Raw genomic sequence first — 22,989 nt, 5'->3', positions numbered from 1 at the left:
TAGTAACTACAGTAGAAAATGTCTTCTGTAGTAATTTTATCAATAAAACAAAATTCATGATTAGAAATTGTCTATAAGTTAAATGGCAATATTTTTGTCCCAAATCCAAATTAAACTATTCGTTATAATATTAATATATTATATATATTATATTATAATGCTGCTACGCAGTCACATTTTAATAGTTCTTGAAGGTTGCTTTACTCTTGGAACCATTTCCACAATTTTAAATATTGTTATGTTGCAGTTAGCCATCTGTGCTATCCAACATATCCACCATCCAAAACAACTGTTGTACACTGCATGGGGTAGTCTGAGCTGTGGAGCAGAAGCTTCCAGCTATCATCTGATGACACTCATTCCAAGTGGACTAATGTTGCCCCATTCCAAATTGCACACAGTATTGTAGAGGGAAGTGAAGAAACTGAATATGAGGGTGAGGGTGACATAGAAGAAAACATATCTCAAAATAAACATGGTAAAATACCTAACTGTATTAAAAACAGCAGACATCACACTGATGTTTTTTCCCCCACACTGAAGATATGCTTTATGGCCTTATCTTAAGTGCTGTTAGCTGTTGATTTTCTGCTCTTTCCTTTACCGACCACAAAGATCTGAGGTTAAATTTAAATCCCTTGGCTTTCACAGAGTAATAAATAGTAAGTTAGCTTAAACATGGAGATATTATTCAGTGTTTGTGCAAGAAGCAGAGTGTAGCTGTGTAGGCAACAGAGCCCTTTTATTTTGAAGTGGATGAGCATCTTTGTGTGAGGCCTGGCTGACTGAAAACTTAATTACCGCCCTCTGGGAACTCACTCTCCCTGCTCCCCTGTATGGCTGGTCTGTGCTTAGTGCCTGCAGGTGGCCCCATGGGGAGCCTGCTGGAAATTCATATTCTTGCTTTGATCTTGGTTGATTGATACTTTAAAGGCAGGGTGGCAACATGAAGCAGCCAGAAGAGTGAGAAACCCTGGGATGTAGGAGAAGCTGGCAGCTGCTGGGGAGGTCTTGGCTGCCTGCTGTGGCCAGAGATTATTGACGGCTGGCAGGGTTATGCACAGCACACCTTTTTGTTGTGTGTTTACAGATCTTGGAGCAGAGGGAGGAAAAGAAAGGAGACAGAAGTGGCTTGGTAATCTTGGCAGGTGTTTTGATAATCTCTTTTATGTTGCCAAAGCAGAGTGTATGCTTTTACCTTTGCAAGTTCGGCAGAAAGGGTGGCATCTTTCACAGACTTTTTCATCCTTGTTTTCATAGTAATATTCAGGACAAGAGCTAACACATTGGTTCTTGGAGTGCAGCAGGTAGAAGTATGTATCACAGGAAAGGCAGTCTGTTGGTTGAGGCCCCATGCACTCCTTACAGCCCTTGTGGCAGCGCTCGCATGACCCAGTGGAGTTTTGTGCAAAATAGCTGAAACAGATTTGATAATTGTGGCTGTGCAAAATGTCTAACAATGGCAGGAAAACCAGAACACCTTTCGTCATGAGCTCTTTCTCTGATTACATGAATATATAAAAGTGATAATTATGCGATCACAGTAAATATTTGCAGTCCCAGTGGAAACAGAATGAATATTCTTGACCATTGAAATTTAGCTATGAAACAAGTCTTTGTAAAATTGAGAGTGTACAAAGAAAGGCTTTCTAAAATTGAAAATGAATTCAGGTACAAAATAAGTATGTAAATAGACAGGACCCAGAAAACATAAGCTCCATTTTGATTTTGCCAGAGTTGTCTTGTGAGATACTGGTTAAGCAATAAGAGTTTCTCACTATCCTGATGACCTGCTGTCAGATGGAAATTCAGCAATTTCATGATTTCTTTCAATCCATAAGCAGGCTTAGGCAGAGGGTTCCAACAGAGGGACAATTGGTTCATCTAAGTTGTGCAGTCAGAAGAAAAAGGGAAAGAGCTGCTTTGTGGCTGTGCTGAGATATGGCCATTACAGAACTTCCAGTTTAATAGAATGATAACTGAATTTGAATGCCAGCATGGCTGCATTACTGCAAAATCAAATGGACCTGAGCCACAAATCATAAGTCCAATTTCTAGATTTAAATTTTTGTGACATAGTCACAAGAACTAATTGAATTCACATTTTGAAATTGAATATACTCATGTTAATTAAGTTGCTGTCCAGGAGTTTGACCACTCAGTTAAAACATGTTTTAGTGGTTGGTTTTATTATGATTGCTTATAAATATTTGCTTAATGCAAAACAAAAGTCATCTCATCTAAATTTCAAATTAGGTGGAGCCTGCAAGGGTGCTTGCTTCCTGTGCTGAAGCTGATAACTTACAATATTTATTCTGCTCCACTCTTTTCTATATAAACATAACGTAGGAGCATCCTCAGAGAGCGAGAATGACCACATAATGTCAGATAGTCCCAATTCGGGAGCAAACATTCTAGTTTTATACAATGAGGTGAGGTTTTCAACTGCCTCTGTACTGCAACAGCATAAGACATTTTTGCTGGAAATGAAATTTAATTCTGCTTGACTCTAAAATAAATAGGAGAGAAACAACCTAATGTTTCAAAGTGCTCTCTGTGCTGTAGCTCTCTCTTTGCTAAAGACCTTGGACCTTACCCCGTTGGACACTGGCTTACGCATCCTTTTCCTTGCCTGTACAAGCCTGGTTTACAGGAAAGGCACTGTGAGCTGTGTTTTCCACTGCAGGTGGCACAGGTGATGTGGCATGGGGAACACTGTCCTTCATCACTGTCAGCATAGTACCCAGCTGGGCATGTTTCAATACAGGTTGTATCTGCACAGAGAGCAATGAGGAACAGCATGTCATAGTATTTGCTGCTATAAAATAACTTGCAAAGTATTCCTAGATTAGACTCTAACAGGAGATGCTGTTAACACTTGTACCAGAGCAAGAAAAGGGAATGCTGGGACATAGTAACTTCTAAGCCTTTTCAGTTAAGTCATCCTCATTTCTGTACTTCATGTACAATAGCATGATCTTCAGAGCAGATAATTTTTTTATCTTTAGAGAATATAAATGCATAGTGCATAATAATGAACAACTGTGATTTCATTTAAAATATACGAAAGAAGAAATAATAATGAAGAAGCGTTCCATAGGCATAAACATTTCCTATAGTTTTCACTCTTAAAAGTATCAATCTCACTCCATTCTGTGTATATGATGAATCTGAAATTTAGTGACTTTTATTTGCTGGTCTTTACCCCTGTATGTAGCTGATGCTTTATGTTACAAGAATAAATGTCTCCAATACTGCCAAATGTATCAGGTACATCACACTGACTGAAATATCAGTGGGTTATTAGCAGGACAGGAATCAGGAATAAGAAACTAAGTGATTCAAATAACTGCAAGCACTGCAAGAGAGCAGTGACCATCTAGCTAGTAGCTTAATACTTACTATCTAACTTGTTTTCACATTTTAATGATTAAAATTGGGGAAATAAAGATACTTCCTTTTTTTTCACTAATGGTAATTGTGCAAAACAATTTAATGTGTTGATATAAAACACAGATCTAATGCAAAGCATCCAAAATTTAAGAATGCAAAATCTGCATCAGATTAAACACAAACATCTTGGGATCAGTTTCACCTCAGGCTTACTTTGTGTGTTTCTGGCATGAAAGATCATTTTAATCAGTTTCTCTCCAACTGATTTTCTAAATTTTGTCTTGAAAAAATTACAAAGAATTGAAGTATTTTATACTCTTTATCAATTTGTTGCTGAGACAATAGACTTTTACTCCAAGTCACAAAAGCAAAGTAGTTTTACATCTCAGCTATCCACTTGAGACTGACATTGTGATCCAGGAACAATTTTTAACATTTCTATTTAAGTATTTATCTGCTCATCAGATTTCTGCAGGAATTAAACAAGTCAGCATGAAAACTGTGATTTCATTGTGCTTACAAAAAGAAAAGATTGTCCCTCTCCTCTTCTTAAGATCTTTATAGAAAACAACAGTGACAGTAAAAAGGAAGTGAATTAAAAAAAAAAAAACAACCATTTTGTTTAGCTATGGGATTTGTTGCTACTTAGAAGTCTTTGTGAGTAGCCAACCCTGAATGACGATTTTGCTCTGTCTTTCAATGTTTCCAGGTAGCTCTACAAAAAGTAGTTATCACTGAGCAAGTCTTCTACTTATCAGATCTACATTGCAATATTTAGATTGTCTAAAGCAGTCCTAAATGTTGCTTTATGAATATCACATAAGCTTGTTTATTCCATGCTGCCAGTGTGGAATAAAGCCTATAAATAGGAGCAAGACACTTACTGAAAAGATAGCGGTTATTTGCACAACTAATACACTGGTGTTCAGTTGGTCCTGAGCAGTGAAAACATTTCTTATGACAAGTTTTGCAGGTCTCAGTTTTCTCATCATAGTACTCGGTGCGAGAGCAGTGTCCAGATAGCATGCAGTGCCCGTTACGATTCAGGATCAGGCCGTTTCTGCATGTAAGGCAGGCAGCGGATGAAGAACAAGTCTTGCATGTCCTATTGCATGCTGAAATGGAGAAACAGTAGGAATGTCACCATACTACGTTTCATATTATTATTTCAATTTAAATTTTGCGAGGAGCAATCTCCATCTCAGAGTGAAAGGCTGAGAGAAATAGAGAAAAATCTCTGCTTCTGCATAGTCAAACTATTCAGTATTTTTGGTGTTGTGCAGCCAGTTCCTTAGGTTTCCTTTTGCACTGACTGAGTAGTGATTTTCAATTTACTGTCTACAGCAACACTCAGCGCTTTACCAGAGTGGTTCAATAAACACATTCTAGTTTTGTTGCCTTCCTCTCTGGAGTTTCTCTAATTTTTGTAAACTGCACTTGATATTTTTTCTGCCTTTGTTATCCCCTCCATTTCCAAGACATAGATAGCCATGGTCAGGAAGGGCAGGTCTTTTTAGAATAGTGTTTTGCTAGTCTACTTCTATCTTACTGACATTCTGGAGAAAATAGCATCTACCAACCTTGACAGTCGTCTGTCTCATCTTCATAGTAAGTCCCTTCAGGGCACTCTTCAGAACACATGCCATCATATAGGACAAAGTAGCTGACTGCACACTCAATACAGTCGTCTGAGTCTGGTCCATTGCAGTCCTTGCAGTCTCCATGGCACGGAAAGCAGTGCTTGTCTTCAGCATAGAATTGGGTAGGGCACTCCTCTACACATTTCCCTTCATGCAGGAAGAACCCATTCACACACTCTACAGAGAACAACAAACAACGTAAGCAAAAGTGCTTACACTGACTTCAGTATGTCAGGGCACAGTGCATGTCATAACAGGAGACAAGCAGACGGCTTGGGAATGTATCTTCTAACTTTCCCTTCCAAATTGCCCATAGTATCCTAGTTCTCATGAAGCATTTCTGCTTCTTCTCAAGGATCTGAGGAGCAAAATCAGCTATTCATTTTTTATTGATAATAACCAAACAATTCTGCCACTGTGTACTGGTGGACATAGTTGCTTATTTCTGAACTTCTGTTTGATTTGTTATTATATGAATCTGGTTGGAATATTTAGTCAGAATGTTTGGCTAGAGCTTGGATTCAGTTGCTAACTTTGTTATGAGTACTTGGTTTAATAGTGTTGTTTGATTTTCTTTTTCCTCCATGTTTGTGAATAATTTGCTAAATATTAACTATCCAGAGAATATTCTGGTGTGCATTCAGACTCATCAGCACGTTGAAGTTTTTCCTAAGCATGCATTACTAGATAAATGTTTCATTACAAAGGTTTCATTCTCTGCTGTGAATAGTATTGCAAAGAGACATAAAGTTCAATCAAGCTAGGAAAGAAGCATTCTGTATTTTACAGTGGTGTGCATGTGTATTTAGGTATTTAGACATGAATACAATAAGCTGGCATCAAACCAATATAAATCTCTGAAGAACATCAGGAACACACAAAGCAAGATGAAATCGCTTTACAGGTGCCCGGTTTAGACTAAATCTCCTCATAAAGCACCACTTGCTTAGCCTCTGTCTTAGAGGAGTTTTTCTTTGGTTTGGTTTGGTTTGGCTTACAGAATTTCTTTTCAGGTCTGTTATTCTGTCAGTCTGCTCCTAGACTGTTCTAGACAGATTTTAGCCAAGTCACAGGCAGTTCTTTGTAATACCTTTGCATGTTGCACTGTGAATGCACTCCAGACACATAGCAGGGCAATGTTTACAGATTCCATCAAAGGCAAAATATTTCTGTGAACAGGTAGGTTTACATTCCCACTGCTCCAGAAGCAAAGGATTTTTGCATGACTGGCATTTGGTAGCACTTCCTTCACATGTCTTACAGGAACCACTGCATTCCTTGCAAGTCCCAGAATCATTGAAGTACCCCCTATTGAGTAAAAATAAACACAAAAAACTGTTGGTCAGCATATATTTAACACAGTCCAGTCCATTAATAATTATGTGCTTATGTGAGTCTATTGACTTTGCCAGTGTACTCATTTCATTGGATCTAACAGGTTCCTCACACATTTAGTTACTTGTCCTCCACTCAATTTACATCTTCTGTGACTGCAAGCAGAAAATGTGCATGGCTAGTACCAAGAAGGGAGTTTGGCCTTCTCTTATTTTTATACCTACACTAAGAGATATTGGACTTCCTTTCCCACCACTTTCTTGGTTTGCCACTTCCATAAGGTCTATAGTGTCTCAGAAAAGAAAGACTCTCTACTCCCATGACCAACTCTCAGTGATGATGGCAGAGAAAGAATGAGACACATCACCTCATTGATCCCAGATGGAAGAAGGAAGAAGACCACAAGTGTCAAGGCTGGGAAGAATAAGGAAGGGCTGGATTAAACAGACAATAAACCCATAATGTTTAAGCACCTGTGTGTGGTGACAGTAAGGCGGAAAGGAGGAGCATCAATGGTGTGAGAGCTGCTGTAGGCAGCCCAGGTTGAGGCAATTAGTCATGAAGAAAACAACAAGAAAGTAGGTCTATGTTTTAGGAGAGGAGGGATGCAATCCAGTCTGCCTATACTCTCAAAACGAAAATGCTAGAAGATAGAGGGAAAAGCAACTCTCTATTTCCATATGATTGTTAATTTACATGTATGCAAACACTGATGAAATCTAAGGAAGAAATTTACTTGGAAAGCAAAACATGTACTTCACTTAAACAAGTCTGGTAGCAGGATATGATTTCCTGGAGATTGCATTTCCAAAGAAGATGACGGGAGGTGTATTAGGAGCAAGGCTAGAGAAAAATTAAGAAGAGCTTTTCCTCTCATCTATTCTCATCTTCCTTTTTTTTTTTTTCCTAATCTTTATTCATAATCCTGCATCTATTTCTGATAGTCCCTTCTTTTTTTGTTCCAGTCTAGAGTGCTCTTCTAGCTCACTATTTCAGTGTCCTCTGTCAGAAATTATCAGTGCAGCAAATCAACCCTTCCTCTCTGGTGTACGAAACAAACTCTAAAAAATAATCTCCTAGAATCCTCTGCCTCAATGGAGAGTGGAATCAGAGAATTGTCTGAATTGGAAGGGACTTTTAAAGGTCATATAATCCATCTCCTCTGCAGTGAACAGAGACATCTACAGCTAGATCAGGTTGTTTAGAGCCCTGTTCAGCTTGACCTTGAATGTCTCTACAAGCATTCAGTTATTCCTGCAGAACTTTAAACTCAGAGACTGAAATGAGTGTTGAGCTCTAGTAGACTTTGCCAAATAAAAGGAAGCAATTTTTTAAACTCCTCCCCCTCCCCATCTCTCTACCGCTCCTCCTCTCCCAGACGTTTTTCTTAAAAGAAAGATGATTCAAACAAGAGTTTCATATTACATAGCACAAATTATATATATATATATGTAGCTTTGATGAATGCTAACAAAGAAAGCACCGAAAACAGGAATACCTGAGATAGTGAAGTTAATTCCATTTATTAGAGTAAAAATTAAAGGTTGTAAGCCAAGGATAGAAAAGCCTCATAGACTACTTTATTTCGACTATATCAGATCTCTGAAACATTCACTTTCTTGCTTCACAGAATCACAAAATCATTGGAAGGGACCTCTGTAGATCACTGACTTCAACCCTCTGCTAAAGCAGGTTCTCTAGTGTAGGTTGTACAGGAAAGTGTTGGAATGCCCAAATGAGTTTTAAATACATCCAGAGATGGAAACTCTACAGCCTCTTTGAGCAGTTTGTTCTAGTGCTCTGTCATGCTCAAAGGAAAGAAGTTCTTCCATTTCCATGAAGATGGCATCCTAAATAAGTTGTTCACACCTTACTCTCTACTTCTGTGAGTAAAGGACAGGTTAGGAAAAGGACTAGACACTTGTTGTCAGTCCCCATGAAGAACATCCTAGAACACTGCAGTCCTTTTGAAGGCAATGGGAGCACTAAAATCTGTCATAACATTTCGTATCTAGTTTCATTTTTGATTTTTCACTTCTTCTCTAAACCACAGAAAATTTTATTTACTCAGGTCATCTGAAAATGACTTTTACCTTGTGGTATTTTTTAGTACCTGAAGTTACATTTAGCTTTCTTTTAAAAGGCCAATTAAGGTTTTTGATGACAAAAAGAGAAGAAGCTCAGTAAGGAAATAAGGAGCAGTAATGTAACAGGAGCTACTTACTCAGGGCACTCCTGTAAGCATCTGCCATTGTGGAGGAAGAAAGACTGTCCTTGTTCAGCCTGACACTTCTGGCAGTGCCAGGGATCAGAGCACACCTCACAATTGTCCATGCACATTTCACACTTCCTACTTCCAACGTCAGCAAAAGTTTGCTGTGGGCACTGAGAGACACATTTATTGTGGGCAAGAAATTTTCCTAGCAAAAGAGAAACCCAAGTGGGATTAAACACCAGTTAGAAATACATTGAAAAGATTTGCTTATGGTGGCTACAAAAAATGCTTTCATCTTAATGAAAGTCTGACTTTCTGATTCCTGAAAACATGAATAAAACATTCTTTAAACATTTTCTTGAAATAGCTGGGAAATGTAATAATTCAATCTTCACTAAAATTTAAGGTTAGAAAGAATCATCAGGGTTATTTAGTACATCACTCTGAATAAAGCCCTCTTCAGTAATTCTTTCATTGTGTCTACAAATTTTAATTAGAGTGAAAGAAAAGGAGTAACAACTACCCTTATTTATAAGGTTATGTGATTAGCTCCTCGCTGATGTTTCACTTCAGCTGTTGATTTACCAGACTGTGCCTTAAGCTGCTAATGGACTTTCTAGTGATCATCATTGCAAATATTCCATTGAAGTATGTAACATACAGTATATTTTGTCTTTTGCAAGTCTTACTCAAAGAAGCTGAAGTCTCTTACCTTCTGGACATGAAGTGCACCTATCAGCAGATTTGTTACAGGTCCTACATGAAGGATCACATGGTTGCAACTGTTTTTTTTCAGCTGGAATTAAAAGAAAATACAAGTCTGTTTTAGACTGTTTTCCATGCTTTTTTGCTCATTTTCCCCCGCTCTGGGAAGACTGTTCCCTTTGGCTTTTTCTTAAGCTGTTGTTAGAGTGTGTGTCCTTGGATTTTTGGAATTAGAGCTCCAAGATGGAAAAGTTGATTATTGTGTTCAACTCCACACTCTTAAATTAAGAACAGTAATAAAGGAAAACAGAAAAATTATCCTGGGAGTCACTAAAGCACTATTCTAGACTTCTTATCACAAATGAGGACAGTTTAGCTAAATATTTTTAGTTTCAGAGCAGTGCTCCAAATTCAAATTCCAATCTGTAATCCTAAAAGATTACAAACAGGAAGAAGAGGAACTTCTGGAGGACTTGATGTAGTGAGGCATTTTTGTTGAGCCTTTGTACTAGCTGCTTGTCAGACCATTACCTTGTATCTAAGGGAGAAATCTCTGAGAAGGAAAGGGAAATGTCTGGAAAGATGATTGGTAAACTAATTCTCCCCAGTGATATTGCCTGCTATTTCCCTCCAAAAGAAAGACTGTGAATGTGTTTCAAATTGAATTTTTATGCCTGCAGGAAGCTAAGGCCTTGGTTATGCTTTGCATAGGCTCAGTGCCAAAGATATTCAAGGATTGTACAAAATGCAAAGAAATTCTGTTGCCTCAGTGTGTGAGACTGCATTTTGAGCCAAGCAGTCGTAACAGTGGGATAATGAAAATGTGATGAGGAAGTAATAATGAGCAAGTGGACAGAAGACAGTAGTCTTTTAACTTTTCTGGAAACCTAAAATAAAGAATAAAGCAAGGAACGCAGACAGATTAGTACCTCAGCACATCCAGCTCGTCCTATCAATTAAAAGTTAAAAATAATTTTGGAAGCTAAAATTTTGAATGAAATTCATAGAAGAAAAAGCTTTGATTAAAAGTGGGAAATAGAAAGCTGTATATACAGCTGCTTCCCACAAGGAAAAATGGTAGGAATTTTACACAATAGAGAGACAATTAATAGAAATATGGTATATGTGTAAATAAATTTAAACAAGACAGTGAATGCCTGTAGTGTTATAAATCTTGATGATGACTGGCACAATACTGAAGAACTATGGATATGGTAGGAAATTACTAAGGCATTATCATCATTTTGGCTGTAGCATCTCTGCCCTCTCTGAACAAAGGTCTAAGAGAATTTCAGGGTCTAGGCACAGGCCAGAGGATCTGCAGTAAAATGTACACATAAGAATAAAGCAGCATGTTATCAGGGCTGGGGTTCTTCGTAGTCAGGTTCATGCTGTTGGGATTAGATTCACTGAGCAGTCAGAGAGAAGGAAGATTTCTTGAAAAACCCTGATTTGGCTCTGCCCCTTGTGTTACCTATGCATAAGCTGTATATTTACATATGGATTAACAGCCATGTGGTTAAGAAAATAAAGTACTAGAGCTGCAAGTTAATTTTAAAATAATGGCTTTAGTTGTCTATAAATTTCATCCTTCTTGAGAAGAATGAACATTTAAGTTTGCTTTTCTTAGCCCTTTAAATTAGGAAGGTGTGGTTGTCTGGTGAGGCTTTCCGCAGTGGCATTTCCTGTCAATATATATCCTTGTCTTCACTTGTCGATGTATTGATGTATTTTCTATGGCTTTTTCCTCTGCTGAAGTCCTTTTTTTTTTTTTTTTTTCCTATTTCAGGTTACAGTATGCTGTTTCAGCAGATTAAAGTGTGTTTAAATGCCCCTGGGTGTTGAGGCAGTCCAAGCCTTTGCCAGATCTGTAGATGCACCTAACCAGTATGCAAATGCTTTCACTTTCCTTATCTAAATAATACTCAAAGAAACCTTCCAGTTGACCATTGCTCACTCTGAGATGCAAAAATTTACTCTCAAATTTTTTCAAGGCATTACTTCCTAGCTATATATAGCTCTCCTTACTTAATTATTGAAAAAAATCCTTACTGAATGTTCTTATTGTCACCTATAAGAATATTAGGAATACTAAGAAGCTAGAAAGCTAAATGTTTTCTTAATTTTACTAAACTGAGCAGCACTCAGGTTTTTTATTTTCCTGTTGTTGTGGATAATAAAACCATAAGATCACTGAATCATAGAATAGCTTGGGTAAGAAGACACCTTGAAGATCTAGAAGTTCCAGCTCCCTGCTGTGGGCAAGGTTGCTACCCACCAGATCAGGCTGCTGAGAGACCCATCCAACCTGGCCTTGAACATCTTCAGGGATGGGCATTCACAGCTTCTCTGGGTGGCCTATGCCAGTGCCTCACCACTCTCTGAGTGAAAAAATTCCCACTTACATCTAATGTAAATCTCCCCTCTTCTAATTTAAAAGCATTCCCACATGTCCTGTAATTGTCTGGCCAGGTAAAAGGTTGATCTCATTCCTGACTATAAATTCTCTTTAAGTAATGAAATGCTGCAGTGAGGTCTCCCTCAAGCCTTCTCTTCTTCAAGCTGAACAAGCCCAACTCCCTCAGCCCTTCTTCACATGAGAGTTATTCCACCCCTTTGATCATCTTTCTGGACTCCTGTGTACTTGCTCCAACAGCTCTGCATCTTTCCTGTACTAAGGGCTCCAGACCTGGATGCAGTACTCCAGATGGGGCCTCACTAGGGCAGAGTGAGGGAGAGGACCACCTCCCTGTCCCTGCTGGCCACTCTTTTCATGCAACCCAGGATACTGTTGTCCTTCTGGGCTGCAAGCACACACTGCATGGTCATGTCTAGCTTTTCATTCACCAAATTCCCTAAGTCCTTTTTAGCAGTCCTTTTAGCTCTAAATGAGTTGTTTTCCCAGACTGTAATCGTGTTTGACCCAAGTGCAGCACCTTGCACTTGAAATTGTTGAGCCTCATTAGATTTACATGGGCCCACTATCAAGTTTGTCCAGGTCCCTTTTGATGGCATCCCTTCTTTCTGTCCTATCAGCTACACTACTGAGCTTGGTGTTGTGCAAGCCACAATCCCCACTGGCTTGTAAATTGTAAGCACTTTAACACACTTGTCATTTAGTGATCTCTGAATGCTGTTTAATTTATGTACACCTGTGTAATTTTTGTTTAATGTATTTCACTTTGCCTCTAAAACCATAGCTGAAGTAAAGACTTTTTCCTGGTGTCTGCCTGCAGTTGCACATCCTCAGTTCCTTCATCAATTATTTGATAAGCTGTCAGGATTTTTCCATTCACTGATCTTTTATAAATATGCATAAATAAATAAATAAATAAGAAAAACAATTTTTTATTTCCCTTCTCAACAGCTTTTCATCTAGCTACCTTTCTCTGCCTTAAAAGTTTTATTTTATTTCTTTGATAATTCCTACTGTGCAGTTTTAAGTACTGTAATTTAATACCATTTGTATGTGGGAAGAAGCAGCTCAGAAATACTGCTGAAGTATGTGTTGCCAAAGGAAAAGAACTTTGATCTTGGCAAAAGAGCTGATGCAATATAGGAAATAAATAGCAGTAATATAAAGTTAAGTAGACAAGTTAACTACTGCTGAAGAATTTAATCTTACGCGGTTTGGCAGAACTTACTGCTTTCTGCAGTGTGTACTAGTTACCACCAGAGGGGAATGTACACAAGCAGTTGTGCTTCTGTTATTTGGCATAGGTCTAGCTTTTCAGCCAAGTATAAGCATTCAAATGTCTCAGCTGGGGACTGTTAGGAGAAATATGAAAATCTTAAAATTTATCGATCTACTTAAGAAAATAATAATCTGGAAAGTTAAAATGAGTTTTTCCTCTGATAAAGCTCTTACTGACTGGAAATAGGATTTCATTTACTGAAAAACATCACAAAACGCAAGTTCAGAATAAAGAGAACTTATTAAACGTAACTTTCTTGTATAGAAAATGTTTCCAAAATAGGCAAATACGATGCAAAATATTTTGCTACAGAAACCTGTGCATATTACCTCAAAGAACAAAGTTTCCCAAGAACAGCCCTGCAAAACCATCAAGAAAATTTGTTATGCATACCATATTTCCTTGGCCTTTGGAGTAATGATAAATGAAAACTTTAACTCACAGTTTCTAGCTATTAAAAAGTCTTAAACTCATCAGTGAAAACTTCACTCAGTACGCTGTGACAAGTGAGGTTACTAATACATTGGAAGAACTAATTAAATTACAAATAACAAAGTTGTCTGTCTGCAAGGGAAGAGTTTGGTAGCCATCAGAAAGAATTGCCAGCTCAGATATATCGCATTTCCTTACCCAAATGCAAGTCTTGGGTAAGGACAAAGTTCATGGCACACTGTGATCTGCTTTGTTGGGTTTTGCCTTCCTCATGACCCCTAAAGGCTACCATTATGTATCTGGGTGTTCTACAAGATCTCCATTAATTTTTTTCTTATGGTTGTGAACAAAACTTTTAAATGCAGAAGCTGTAAGTCTGTGGAGTAAAATTGCTAACTATCCATACTCTAAAAATGGAATGTAGACTCTGAAAAAACACTGTATTCTATTATTATCCTTGTTCTGCTCTTTTTTTTTTTTTTTTAACGCCAAAGTATATGACCTTTTCAGATCTACTAAGCTGTTTTTATCCTTATGCTAATATTCTTTTTTAGGTTTTCAACCCAAAACATCTTCTATTTAAAATTACTCAAGCCAAAATTTGACTAAATGTCACATTGATTCTTGTCTCTTTGTCAGAATCAGTAACAACTTTGACATACGTAGCTCAATCTCCCCAGTTCACTTCTGGAAATGTAAACTGAATCATGCCATGCCTTTATTTGAGTTAAGCCTCACTGCAGCTCTGCAGCTACCAAGTACTTTGCCTATTCAGTCTGTTTGAGGGCTTATCAAATTCAAAGATTGAAGTTTTGTCTTCATTCGGTTGAGGTAATTTTCTTCATAGTAGCTCCTCTGCCAGGCTGGGTAGGGCAGCTGACTCATGTTCTCTACTGTCCGTCTTGCTCTCTCTATCCACTCGTAATGGAGAATGGACTTAATAAGTAATGCAAGCAATAAATGTTCAGGTAGATAATAGTTGGCCTATTTTCTTCAGTTTCAGATGCTTTTATTCATAATTTTCTCTAAATAAAAGGGAGGCCTAACAAAAAATTTTTACTTCAAAGTTGCTATCAAAATAGCTACTGGTACACATTTCTAATGTAATATCCTTAGCTTATAGCTTAAAAGACATAGAGATCTATCAAGAAGAGTATTTTTGCGAGTTATTTTGTTGTTGGATCATGGCACAGTTCTAGAAGGGAAGAATGCACAAGGAAACATGCACACATATTTTGCACTGTGTAGTGGGATGAAATCTGAATATAATCCAGCTGAGATGCTACCTAGTTTGTCAGGTTTTATACTGCATATGGCACTGGCTTAGCAAAATTGATATGATCAGGGAAAAAAGACAAAAAAAACAGGTTACGTATCTCCTTGAGGTAATTACAATTGCGTACACACAATAAAACATAATGAAAACAATATATTTATGTAATAAAATACTAGACCTATCCCATTTCAAAGACTTATATGAACTGTAAATCTAAGGAAAATTTAGGAGTACTGAAAAGTAAATTACAGTCTGCAACAACCATTAATTCTGAGTCTGGTTATCTTTAAACAACCATACCAGTACTTTACAAATAGCTAGAATATGAAATCAACATGCCTCAAAATGTATGGGATAGTGAATCATTTTTATTTGTCTCTAGCACCTTGAATTTTCACATCTGGATGATGCTTAAAAAGGCCTCCTAACTCTCTATGATGTTCTGATTCTATATTCTAAATGTCATAACGTTTTCTCATTTGGATAACTGTGATCTCTTCTTTCCTGCTGCTGATTTCCCTACAGTCTTCTGCCCATCTCATTCCATTTTTTTCTTTCCTTCTCTGTTCTGAGACTTTTGTATGTATATCTGCATAGCTGCATAGCATTAAGGTGAGAGAAACCTAATAATCCTTTTAAAGCCCAAGTTACTGTTTTCTCTCAATCAAAGCTCTTCTGGTGCAATGCATTTTTACTGGTTTTGTTTTATTCTGTAATTAGGAAAAGGAAAGTGCACAAGATGGATGCAGTTGGTCACTGGCTGTTTGTAGGAGATTGCTCTCACTGGGATTGATGTGCAATAGTAAACAGAACCAGCTGCTATTTTGCTGCATAATATGCAGCAAAACGTGCATATATAATCTACACAATATTCCATTTTGTGTTTGCATCAGAAACAGATCTCATTACACATCATTTTTTTTCCTTTTGTAATTTTCAGAAAAATGCGGTAAACTAAACCATGTAACTGAGGAATTAATGAATTTTCAAGATGCTATATTTACAGTATATAGGTAAAATGAAGACCTGATCTGCAAAACTTCTAATCTAGTTGAAAGAGTGTGTGTTCAGTTGGTGAGTCAAGCTTACACTGGTGTATCTCCTGATTTCCAAAGTCATTTTATCATCTGGTACATGAGATAAAATACAGATGTTTTATACTACAAACACAAGCTCAATTTCTCTCTTTTTTTTTTTTTCTCCCTTCTTGGCTGACCCTGTCTTTTTGAAAGCCAGGACACCAGACAAGATCTGTTTCATTATTTCAGATCTTTATATGACTTCTTAAAGATTCCTAATATGAACTGGACTGTTTGCCCAGCAGAATATGCCCTCAAAATAAATATCATTTTAGAAAACTGTTTTTTATAGAATGTTTTGGGTTTTGGAGTTTGTGCTCATAAGTATTCATAAGAATGGCCTATTATTTATCCTTGCTTTGAAAAAATATATAAGTGAAAGCTTACAAGTTGTGGTGGAGGGAAAAGAGTATTTCACATTCACAAAGATTTTAATCCTTTCTTAGATGGACCAGTCTCTCTCCGTTGACAAACTCTGTGCTGATTTCACTATGGCAGGCTGTGACATGCTGCCCTTCAGTTTATGTTAGCCTAAGAGCCAAATAAAACAGTAGTCTTTGTTTCCAGAATCTCATTTTGTCCCATATGGTAGGTCAACACAGTCACGAAAACCACAGTGAAGCCCACTGAATCCATGTGGCTGGATGAGCCAAAGGAAAATGGATTCATTCTTTGTAAATACAGTTCAAGGTATAATACCTCAATTTTCTCTTGTAACATTTCTGAAGAAAAAGAGTAAATAGAAGACTAACATGGTAAAAACTGATGTAAACTACTGGATTTGGAAATTTTGGCTATCTTCCTAGTTGCGTTGTCTTCCTGTGTTGTCTGGAGCAGCTTATGTCCTAAGGATGAGCTTGGTGCAATTTCATCCTTGCTCCCATGACAGGGGTGAGGTTGTTTACTTCATGCTTGTCCCCCCACGCCCAGGTCAGTCCCCTACAGTGTGAGGACTAATAATCGTCTGGCCTACATTATTTAATTAGATCAGCTCATTGGGCCACTAAAGCTCAGAGGTAGCTCTGACATGGTGCTGTGCTAGAGTAAATGTGTTGAGGACTCTGAGCATCCAGTGGAAAAAGCACATTTTGAGAGCCAAAATCCAACTCACAGCTTCAGATTTGCCCATGCTGGCCTGGTGAACAAACAGGGAATTACTTAAATATCCTTTGAAGAACCCACACTGCATGACAAATTCCCCTTTGAAAGTGAATTTGACAATGGATGGGATGGAAGAACCCAATATTTTACCAGGATGAAATCACCCTGGAGACAATCAAAGTATCTGTAAAAAATCCTAAAGAACAAAAACGTAAATTGTGATAAAGTGTTTGGAGATCTATCCAGGGGAAGCAGTGGAAAACTTTGGAAGCTGCCATGAACTGGCAACCATGTGAAATAAATAAATAAATAAATAAAAATTCCTTAGTTCCCATAATCTCCTTTCAAATACATAATGGAAAAGAAGAGGCCCTACAGAAATGTTTAAGAAGATCGGGAGATAGCCTGTTACTCCTGTCAGTCTAGAGAAGAGCAGATTTTAGATTTTAATTTTGCTCATTCTTGTGCTTTATATACTATGGAACATTGTTGAACATTGCAGTGAAAGACAGTGACTGCCTCACCTACATTTTATTGGTTTTCAGAAATCTTATGACAATTAAAAAAGTCATTGTAACAGATACTGAAACTGTTTTTATTTTTGTATTTGTTTTGTTTCTCTATGCTTTATTTTCTTTTTTAAAATTATCCAGGCAATTTGAACCCTCCCTTGGGTGTGAATTGTGTTGCAATTTCTAACTAGCTACAACTCTGTTGGTGTGTGATATTTCTAGATTTAAATAAAAGTATTTCAGTCTTGCCTGATTCCTTCATTCATTGAGTGTGGAGTAAGTTTCAAATATAAATGACACAGCTGGAAATCTAGATTCAGCTGGTATCTTCTTGAATGCATCAGCAAAAGAAATGAATGATATAAAAAAGAATCAACTATTTATATTTTGTTGCTAATTAGCAAATGAATTTTTTTTTTTTTTTTCAAGAGCCAGATAATCCAACGGCATCTGAATAAGAAAATTCATAGACTGTTGGTAATGTAATTATCCAGAGCGTAACTTCAGTAAAGATAGGGACGATATTGTTAACATTTCTACTTGAAAAGTACTACTATTTGGAAAAATGTTCCAGTGGGAAAAGGCTCACAGTATCACCAAGTTCATTATCACTTTCTCAGCAGCTACACACCGCAGCTGCTGCCACATCCCAGCAAGTCTATTTGAGAAGGGGAATAACCTCTAATCAGGTTTCATGGTCTCCTGTCACATTACACAGCAGGAATTGTTTGGCTTTAGAGCAGTTGCCAATGCTTAAGCCAATACAGCTCAGGGAGAGATGTGTCTTGAGCAAATGTCTCTAAGCAAGAAAGAAGAAACAGAAGGCAACGTGGAGAGAAACAGTTTCCACAGCACGGTAAGGCTGATGCGTAGAGACCTACATCAGCTGCCTGCTCAAAAAAAAAAAAAAAAAAAAAAAAAAAAAGGCTAACATTTCATAGTAGAAGTAGATAACCAATAGAGAGACCAAACTACAGACATGTTCTTTCCCAGCAAGAGTGGGAAAATTGGGAAAGTACTCATCTGGATGAAATACAGTGAAATGCATGGAGACCAACTTTCTGCTATTATCTCTCCTTTTTATGTCTCCCTGACGTTTTTTTAATGTGAAGAAACTTTCTTTTTGATACAATATTTTTTCCTAAATAGGTAATGACTTGAAATGATCAATATTTTTTTCTGAAAATATTTTTGCTATATTTTAATTTTTAATGCAAGAGATCCAAGGAGAGTCATTCTTTAAAGTATTTGAGCAAATAAAGACATAGAAATCAGAAGAAAAGTTGTGCTTGATAGAAAAAGAACTTGAAGGGACCATAAGTAATCTAGTCTCACACTCTCCTCAATAAGCACTCCTGTCAAATGTCTTTTATGCATTATCAAAGACTTCTAGTGGTGCAATTACAAATCATTCTCAAAGAGTCTATTAGTCCATTATTCCATTTGAAAGTCTCTTTTTCCCCATGTCAAATCTTGTATTTTTTTCTGCATTTTAAATTCTATTTGACTGTACATAAAGAGACCTGACGTACTCCATTCTTTATGATTGTATTTCTCTTGTGACTTTCTCATTCAGTCCCAAGACCCCAATTTGTCCCAGTCTTTAATTGTTGTTATTTTCTTCTCTGTAGATTTCTGAATATCTTCACTGTTTCCTATCTAACTGACCCAATTCTATATACATTGCACCCCAAACTGAATCTGTTATTCCAGTTGATGCCTTATATCTCTAAGAAGAGTGAAAAGATTGTATTAGTCACTCTTTTTCAGTGACCAGCTATGCAGATATTGAAACTCTAGAGGAAATCATACTCTGTTTTGGAGGGCATGGTGTGCATACTTTTTAAAAGCACCAATTGCAAGCCTTGCTGTCTAGATTCATTGTATTCACAAGTCAGTGTAGCTTTACATTCTGTGTTCAGTCCTTTGGACAACAGTGCATGTGTAATGTGGAGTGCATTTCCTCTTGATTGGGAGAGGAGGAGAAAGAAGAAATGTTGCTGTTAAGTAAACCACAAACACACATTTGGTTCTTTTTGGTTTCCTCCAACTTATATTCACCAATCTGTAGGAATCAGTAGCCAAAGTTCTGGTCTCAAATATAGCCTGTAGGGCTCCCAGGGACTCCTTGATCATCAACCTTCTTCTTTTTCATCTTTTTTGATGGGGGTGGAGAAAAAATTAAAATTTAAACCTTCATATATTTAAATAAAATAACACTCGGTATTTCAAATAAGGCCAGCGAAGGCATATTAAAATGTCATGCTATTTGCAAGGAGATGGATTTCTGTTTGTGATGAAAGCAATGTTTTTAGTCAGTATATTTTTTTAAATGATAGTATGTTGAACTGTAGTTTTACTCAGTTTGCATGATGCTGATGTTCTCTTTTTAAAGCACTTAGTATCTTCAAAGAAAAAATAAAGGGGTCTGTTGCAACTTACCACTCCAGAATTTCCCACTGGGTGGATAATTTCTTGGATTCAGACACTGTCCAAGAGAAAGTTGGAAATCTTTTGGGCATCCAGTGCAATTCTCATAGCTGTATCCAACACATGTTGTACAGCTCCTGTGACAAGGTTCACATTCTCTAGACATGTCATCACTGAAGAAGCCATCACCACACTCAGTCACACATGTGCCACCTGCAACAGAAACAGAGCCCGGCATCAGCTGACCCTGCCGATCAGGACAAGAAGATACCTCACTCAGAGCACATATCTGCCTCCAACAATAAAAAGATTAAGACAAACAAGCAATATGTATTGAAATAGTGAACATTTTGGTAGATATAGAAACTAAATTTTCTTGATGAATCCTCATCTCAGTTCAGCTGCTTCTACTAAATTTGAGGAACTTTGAACAACCTGCACTGAAATCAATACCCAGGTGGGTTTTCATCCATATCTTAAATCCTGTATATACACATTTAACACAAATCTTAGTGTGAATCAAAGTTCTGTGATTAAATACAATTTTTTTTCTATTGACTCTCTATAAAATCTAAGTGTAGAATTCCCTAAAATTGCTTGATGCATACATATTTTGAGGATTAGATGGATCTCCAGTTTTTAGTGAATACAAAGCTGAACTCAGGTGAGTCTGATTCAGTTTAGGGGTTTGCACGCTTTGGCAAAGTCCTTTGAAGTTGTTGCAAGGATAATTTTTCAGTTAAAAGAAAAATAGGCCACTATACCACTTCATGTTGTGACCACAGTGTTCAGTAAATGTGGTGCATTTTTTAGCTCACTTTTGGGCATGTGCAGAAGACAATGCACGAAAACACCGTAACCTCAATATTTCCTGCCTTTTGTATTTGGCACTATGTCTGAGCTAGACCTGACTGATTCATATTTTCCTAATAAAGTCATCAGATTCAGAGTCTTGTGTGAATTTGATGTGAAACTTAGTCTTTGAACAGAAGCCTTTTGAGTGTGTTTAAGACTCATTACTTTAAGTGGACTTTAAAGTCCATGATAAGGAAATGTTTCTATATGTCTTTCTGTGAGAGAAAAAACTCTCCTTTCACACAGTTAAACAGATTTGAGTTGAAATGTATGTATGTATACATATACATTTTATACATACATACATACATACATACATACATATATATATATTTTTTTTAAAGGAGAGAAAAAATCCTCCTCCCCCAGCATTGGTTATTTGTTGTCAAATATTTGGAGTTGTATCTTATATACATATATATATACATCCCTGGCCTCTACTCTGTGCTATAGGAGAGATCTCTGAACTCAAGAACTTGAATCCAGGCTCTTTCACTAAGGAAAACCTCTGATATGCTTTCATGTATATGCCACATATTATTTTGCTTACCTGAGAGATAAAAGCCTTCCTTACAAAAGTCACACTTGTCCTTTTCACAGCTATCACAGTTGCTAGGACACTCTTTACATTGCAGGGAAATTTCATCACTGTAGGTATTGTCTGGACAGTGTTTATAGCAACTCCGTTTATACCTATAATATGAAGTAAAATTTGAGGTTATTGAGTTTCTTCATTTTCTAAGTACAGTAATGGCAAGGCTCTATTATCATTCTCATAAACAGAAAATATTCCTCTAATGAAGGATTCAGAATGTGTTTGTTGTTATCTCTTCAGTCTTAACAAGTAATTAGCATTTTTAAGTACAAATAATTTGATTTTTTAAAAATGTTCACACACACAAAAAAATGCATGCATACTTAGAAATTACATATTTCATGGCTATAATGAATCATAGAATCTTAGAATTATAGAATAGCTTGGGTTGAAAAGGACTACAATGATCACCTAGTTTCAACCCCCCCGCTATGTGTGGGTTCGCCAACCACCAGACTAGACTGCCCAGAGCCACATCCAGCCTGGCCTTGAATGCCTCCAAAGATGGGGCATCCACAAACTCCTTGGGCAACCTGTTCCAGTGTGTCACCACCCTCTGTGTGAAAAACTTCCTCCTAATATCTAACCTAAACCTTCCCTGTCTCAGTTTAAAACCATTCCCCCTTGTCCTATCACCATCCACCTTCGTAAACAGCTGTTCCCCCCTGTTTATATGCTTTCTTCAAGTACTGGAAGGCCACAATGAGGTCTCCCCAGAGCCTTCTCTTCTCCAAGCTAAACAAGCCCAGTTCCCTCAACCTTTCCTCATAGAAGAGGTGCTTCAGCCCTCTGATCATCTCAGTGGCCCTCCTCTGGACCCGCTTCAAGAGCTCCACGTCTTTCCTGTAAGGGGGGCCCTGGCCTGGATGCAGTACTCCGGATGGGGCCTCACAAGAGTGGATTGGAGGGGGATAATCACCTCTCTCTCCCAAAACCACTGCTTACAGTGAGATTAGATAGCTTTTTCACAGTAGCTTAGATAGCTTTTTCATTTTATGTCATAGTAATGGTTACAGAGATCTCCTAAATATCTTTTTCAAAAACTGTTGAATACTTATTCTCCTTCAGTTAAAGTTTCAGTTTCACCACTTTCTCTTTCCTTGCTTAACATTTTTACATTTTTAAGTTCCAGCTGATCTGCCAATACAAAAACTGGATATAACACACTAAGCACATACTAGTTCCACACCCAGAAAAACTAATTAACTTATCTACACTTTCTGTTAATCTCTCTTCATACATAAAAAGATCACATCAATACATGAGCTGCAGAGCTGTAAATGGTCTTGATTGTGTATGATTGGCTAGTTTTTCAGCATTTCTCAAGCTTTTTTCACACTTACTGTTCTCAGATAGGCACTACTTGATAGGAGTGGGACAAGATACATGTCATTTTTGTACTGATTTATGTGACATATGTAGTTAAGCACATATTTTTGCATGGAAAGCTATACTCACATGTAGTAGTTCGGAACACATGTTATGCAGATTCTTGGGTCATCTGAAATTAAAAATGTGAAATTATGTAAATAACATCCAGAGTCAATGCCAGAAAGCCAAAGGAAAACATTGCATTATTTTTATATTTAGATTTCTTATGTATTCATAAACTGTTCAACCATGAAATACCTATAAATCATTTTTGATATTATTAGTACTCATAGGGCAAAATATTCACTGAATCTCTCTGAGTTGTGTCTACAATAAATCACACTTTACACATGCA

At 37.3% G+C, this 22,989-nt stretch overlaps 1 protein-coding gene across 2 annotated transcripts in view; it reads right to left on the bottom strand.

The window, feature by feature from the left end:
* Positions 1–22,989, bottom strand: part of PCSK5 (proprotein convertase subtilisin/kexin type 5) — a 280,415-nt gene that overhangs the window by 8,810 nt on the left and 248,616 nt on the right. For both annotated transcript variants that reach the window (XM_085214353.1, XM_085214354.1), the window contains 10 exons: positions 22,722–22,764; positions 21,219–21,361; positions 19,826–20,026; positions 9,296–9,379; positions 8,593–8,788; positions 6,124–6,341; positions 4,974–5,210; positions 4,278–4,508; positions 2,597–2,774; positions 1,199–1,416 (listed from right to left, as the gene is read on the bottom strand). In XM_085214353.1, the coding sequence (XP_085070479.1) occupies positions 1,199–1,416; positions 2,597–2,774; positions 4,278–4,508; positions 4,974–5,210; positions 6,124–6,341; positions 8,593–8,788; positions 9,296–9,379; positions 19,826–20,026; positions 21,219–21,361; positions 22,722–22,764 (1,749 nt within the window). The remainder of the gene's footprint in view (positions 1–1,198; positions 1,417–2,596; positions 2,775–4,277; positions 4,509–4,973; positions 5,211–6,123; positions 6,342–8,592; positions 8,789–9,295; positions 9,380–19,825; positions 20,027–21,218; positions 21,362–22,721; positions 22,765–22,989) is intronic.

Source organism: Meleagris gallopavo, chromosome Z (genome assembly GCF_905368555.1).
Source record: "Meleagris gallopavo chromosome Z, MGAL_WU_HG_1.1, whole genome shotgun sequence".
Classification (NCBI taxonomy): Eukaryota; Metazoa; Chordata; class Aves; order Galliformes; family Phasianidae; genus Meleagris; species Meleagris gallopavo.
The sequence above is the reverse complement of the archived record's forward strand: the minus strand, read 5'-3'. Positions and strand labels throughout refer to the sequence as shown.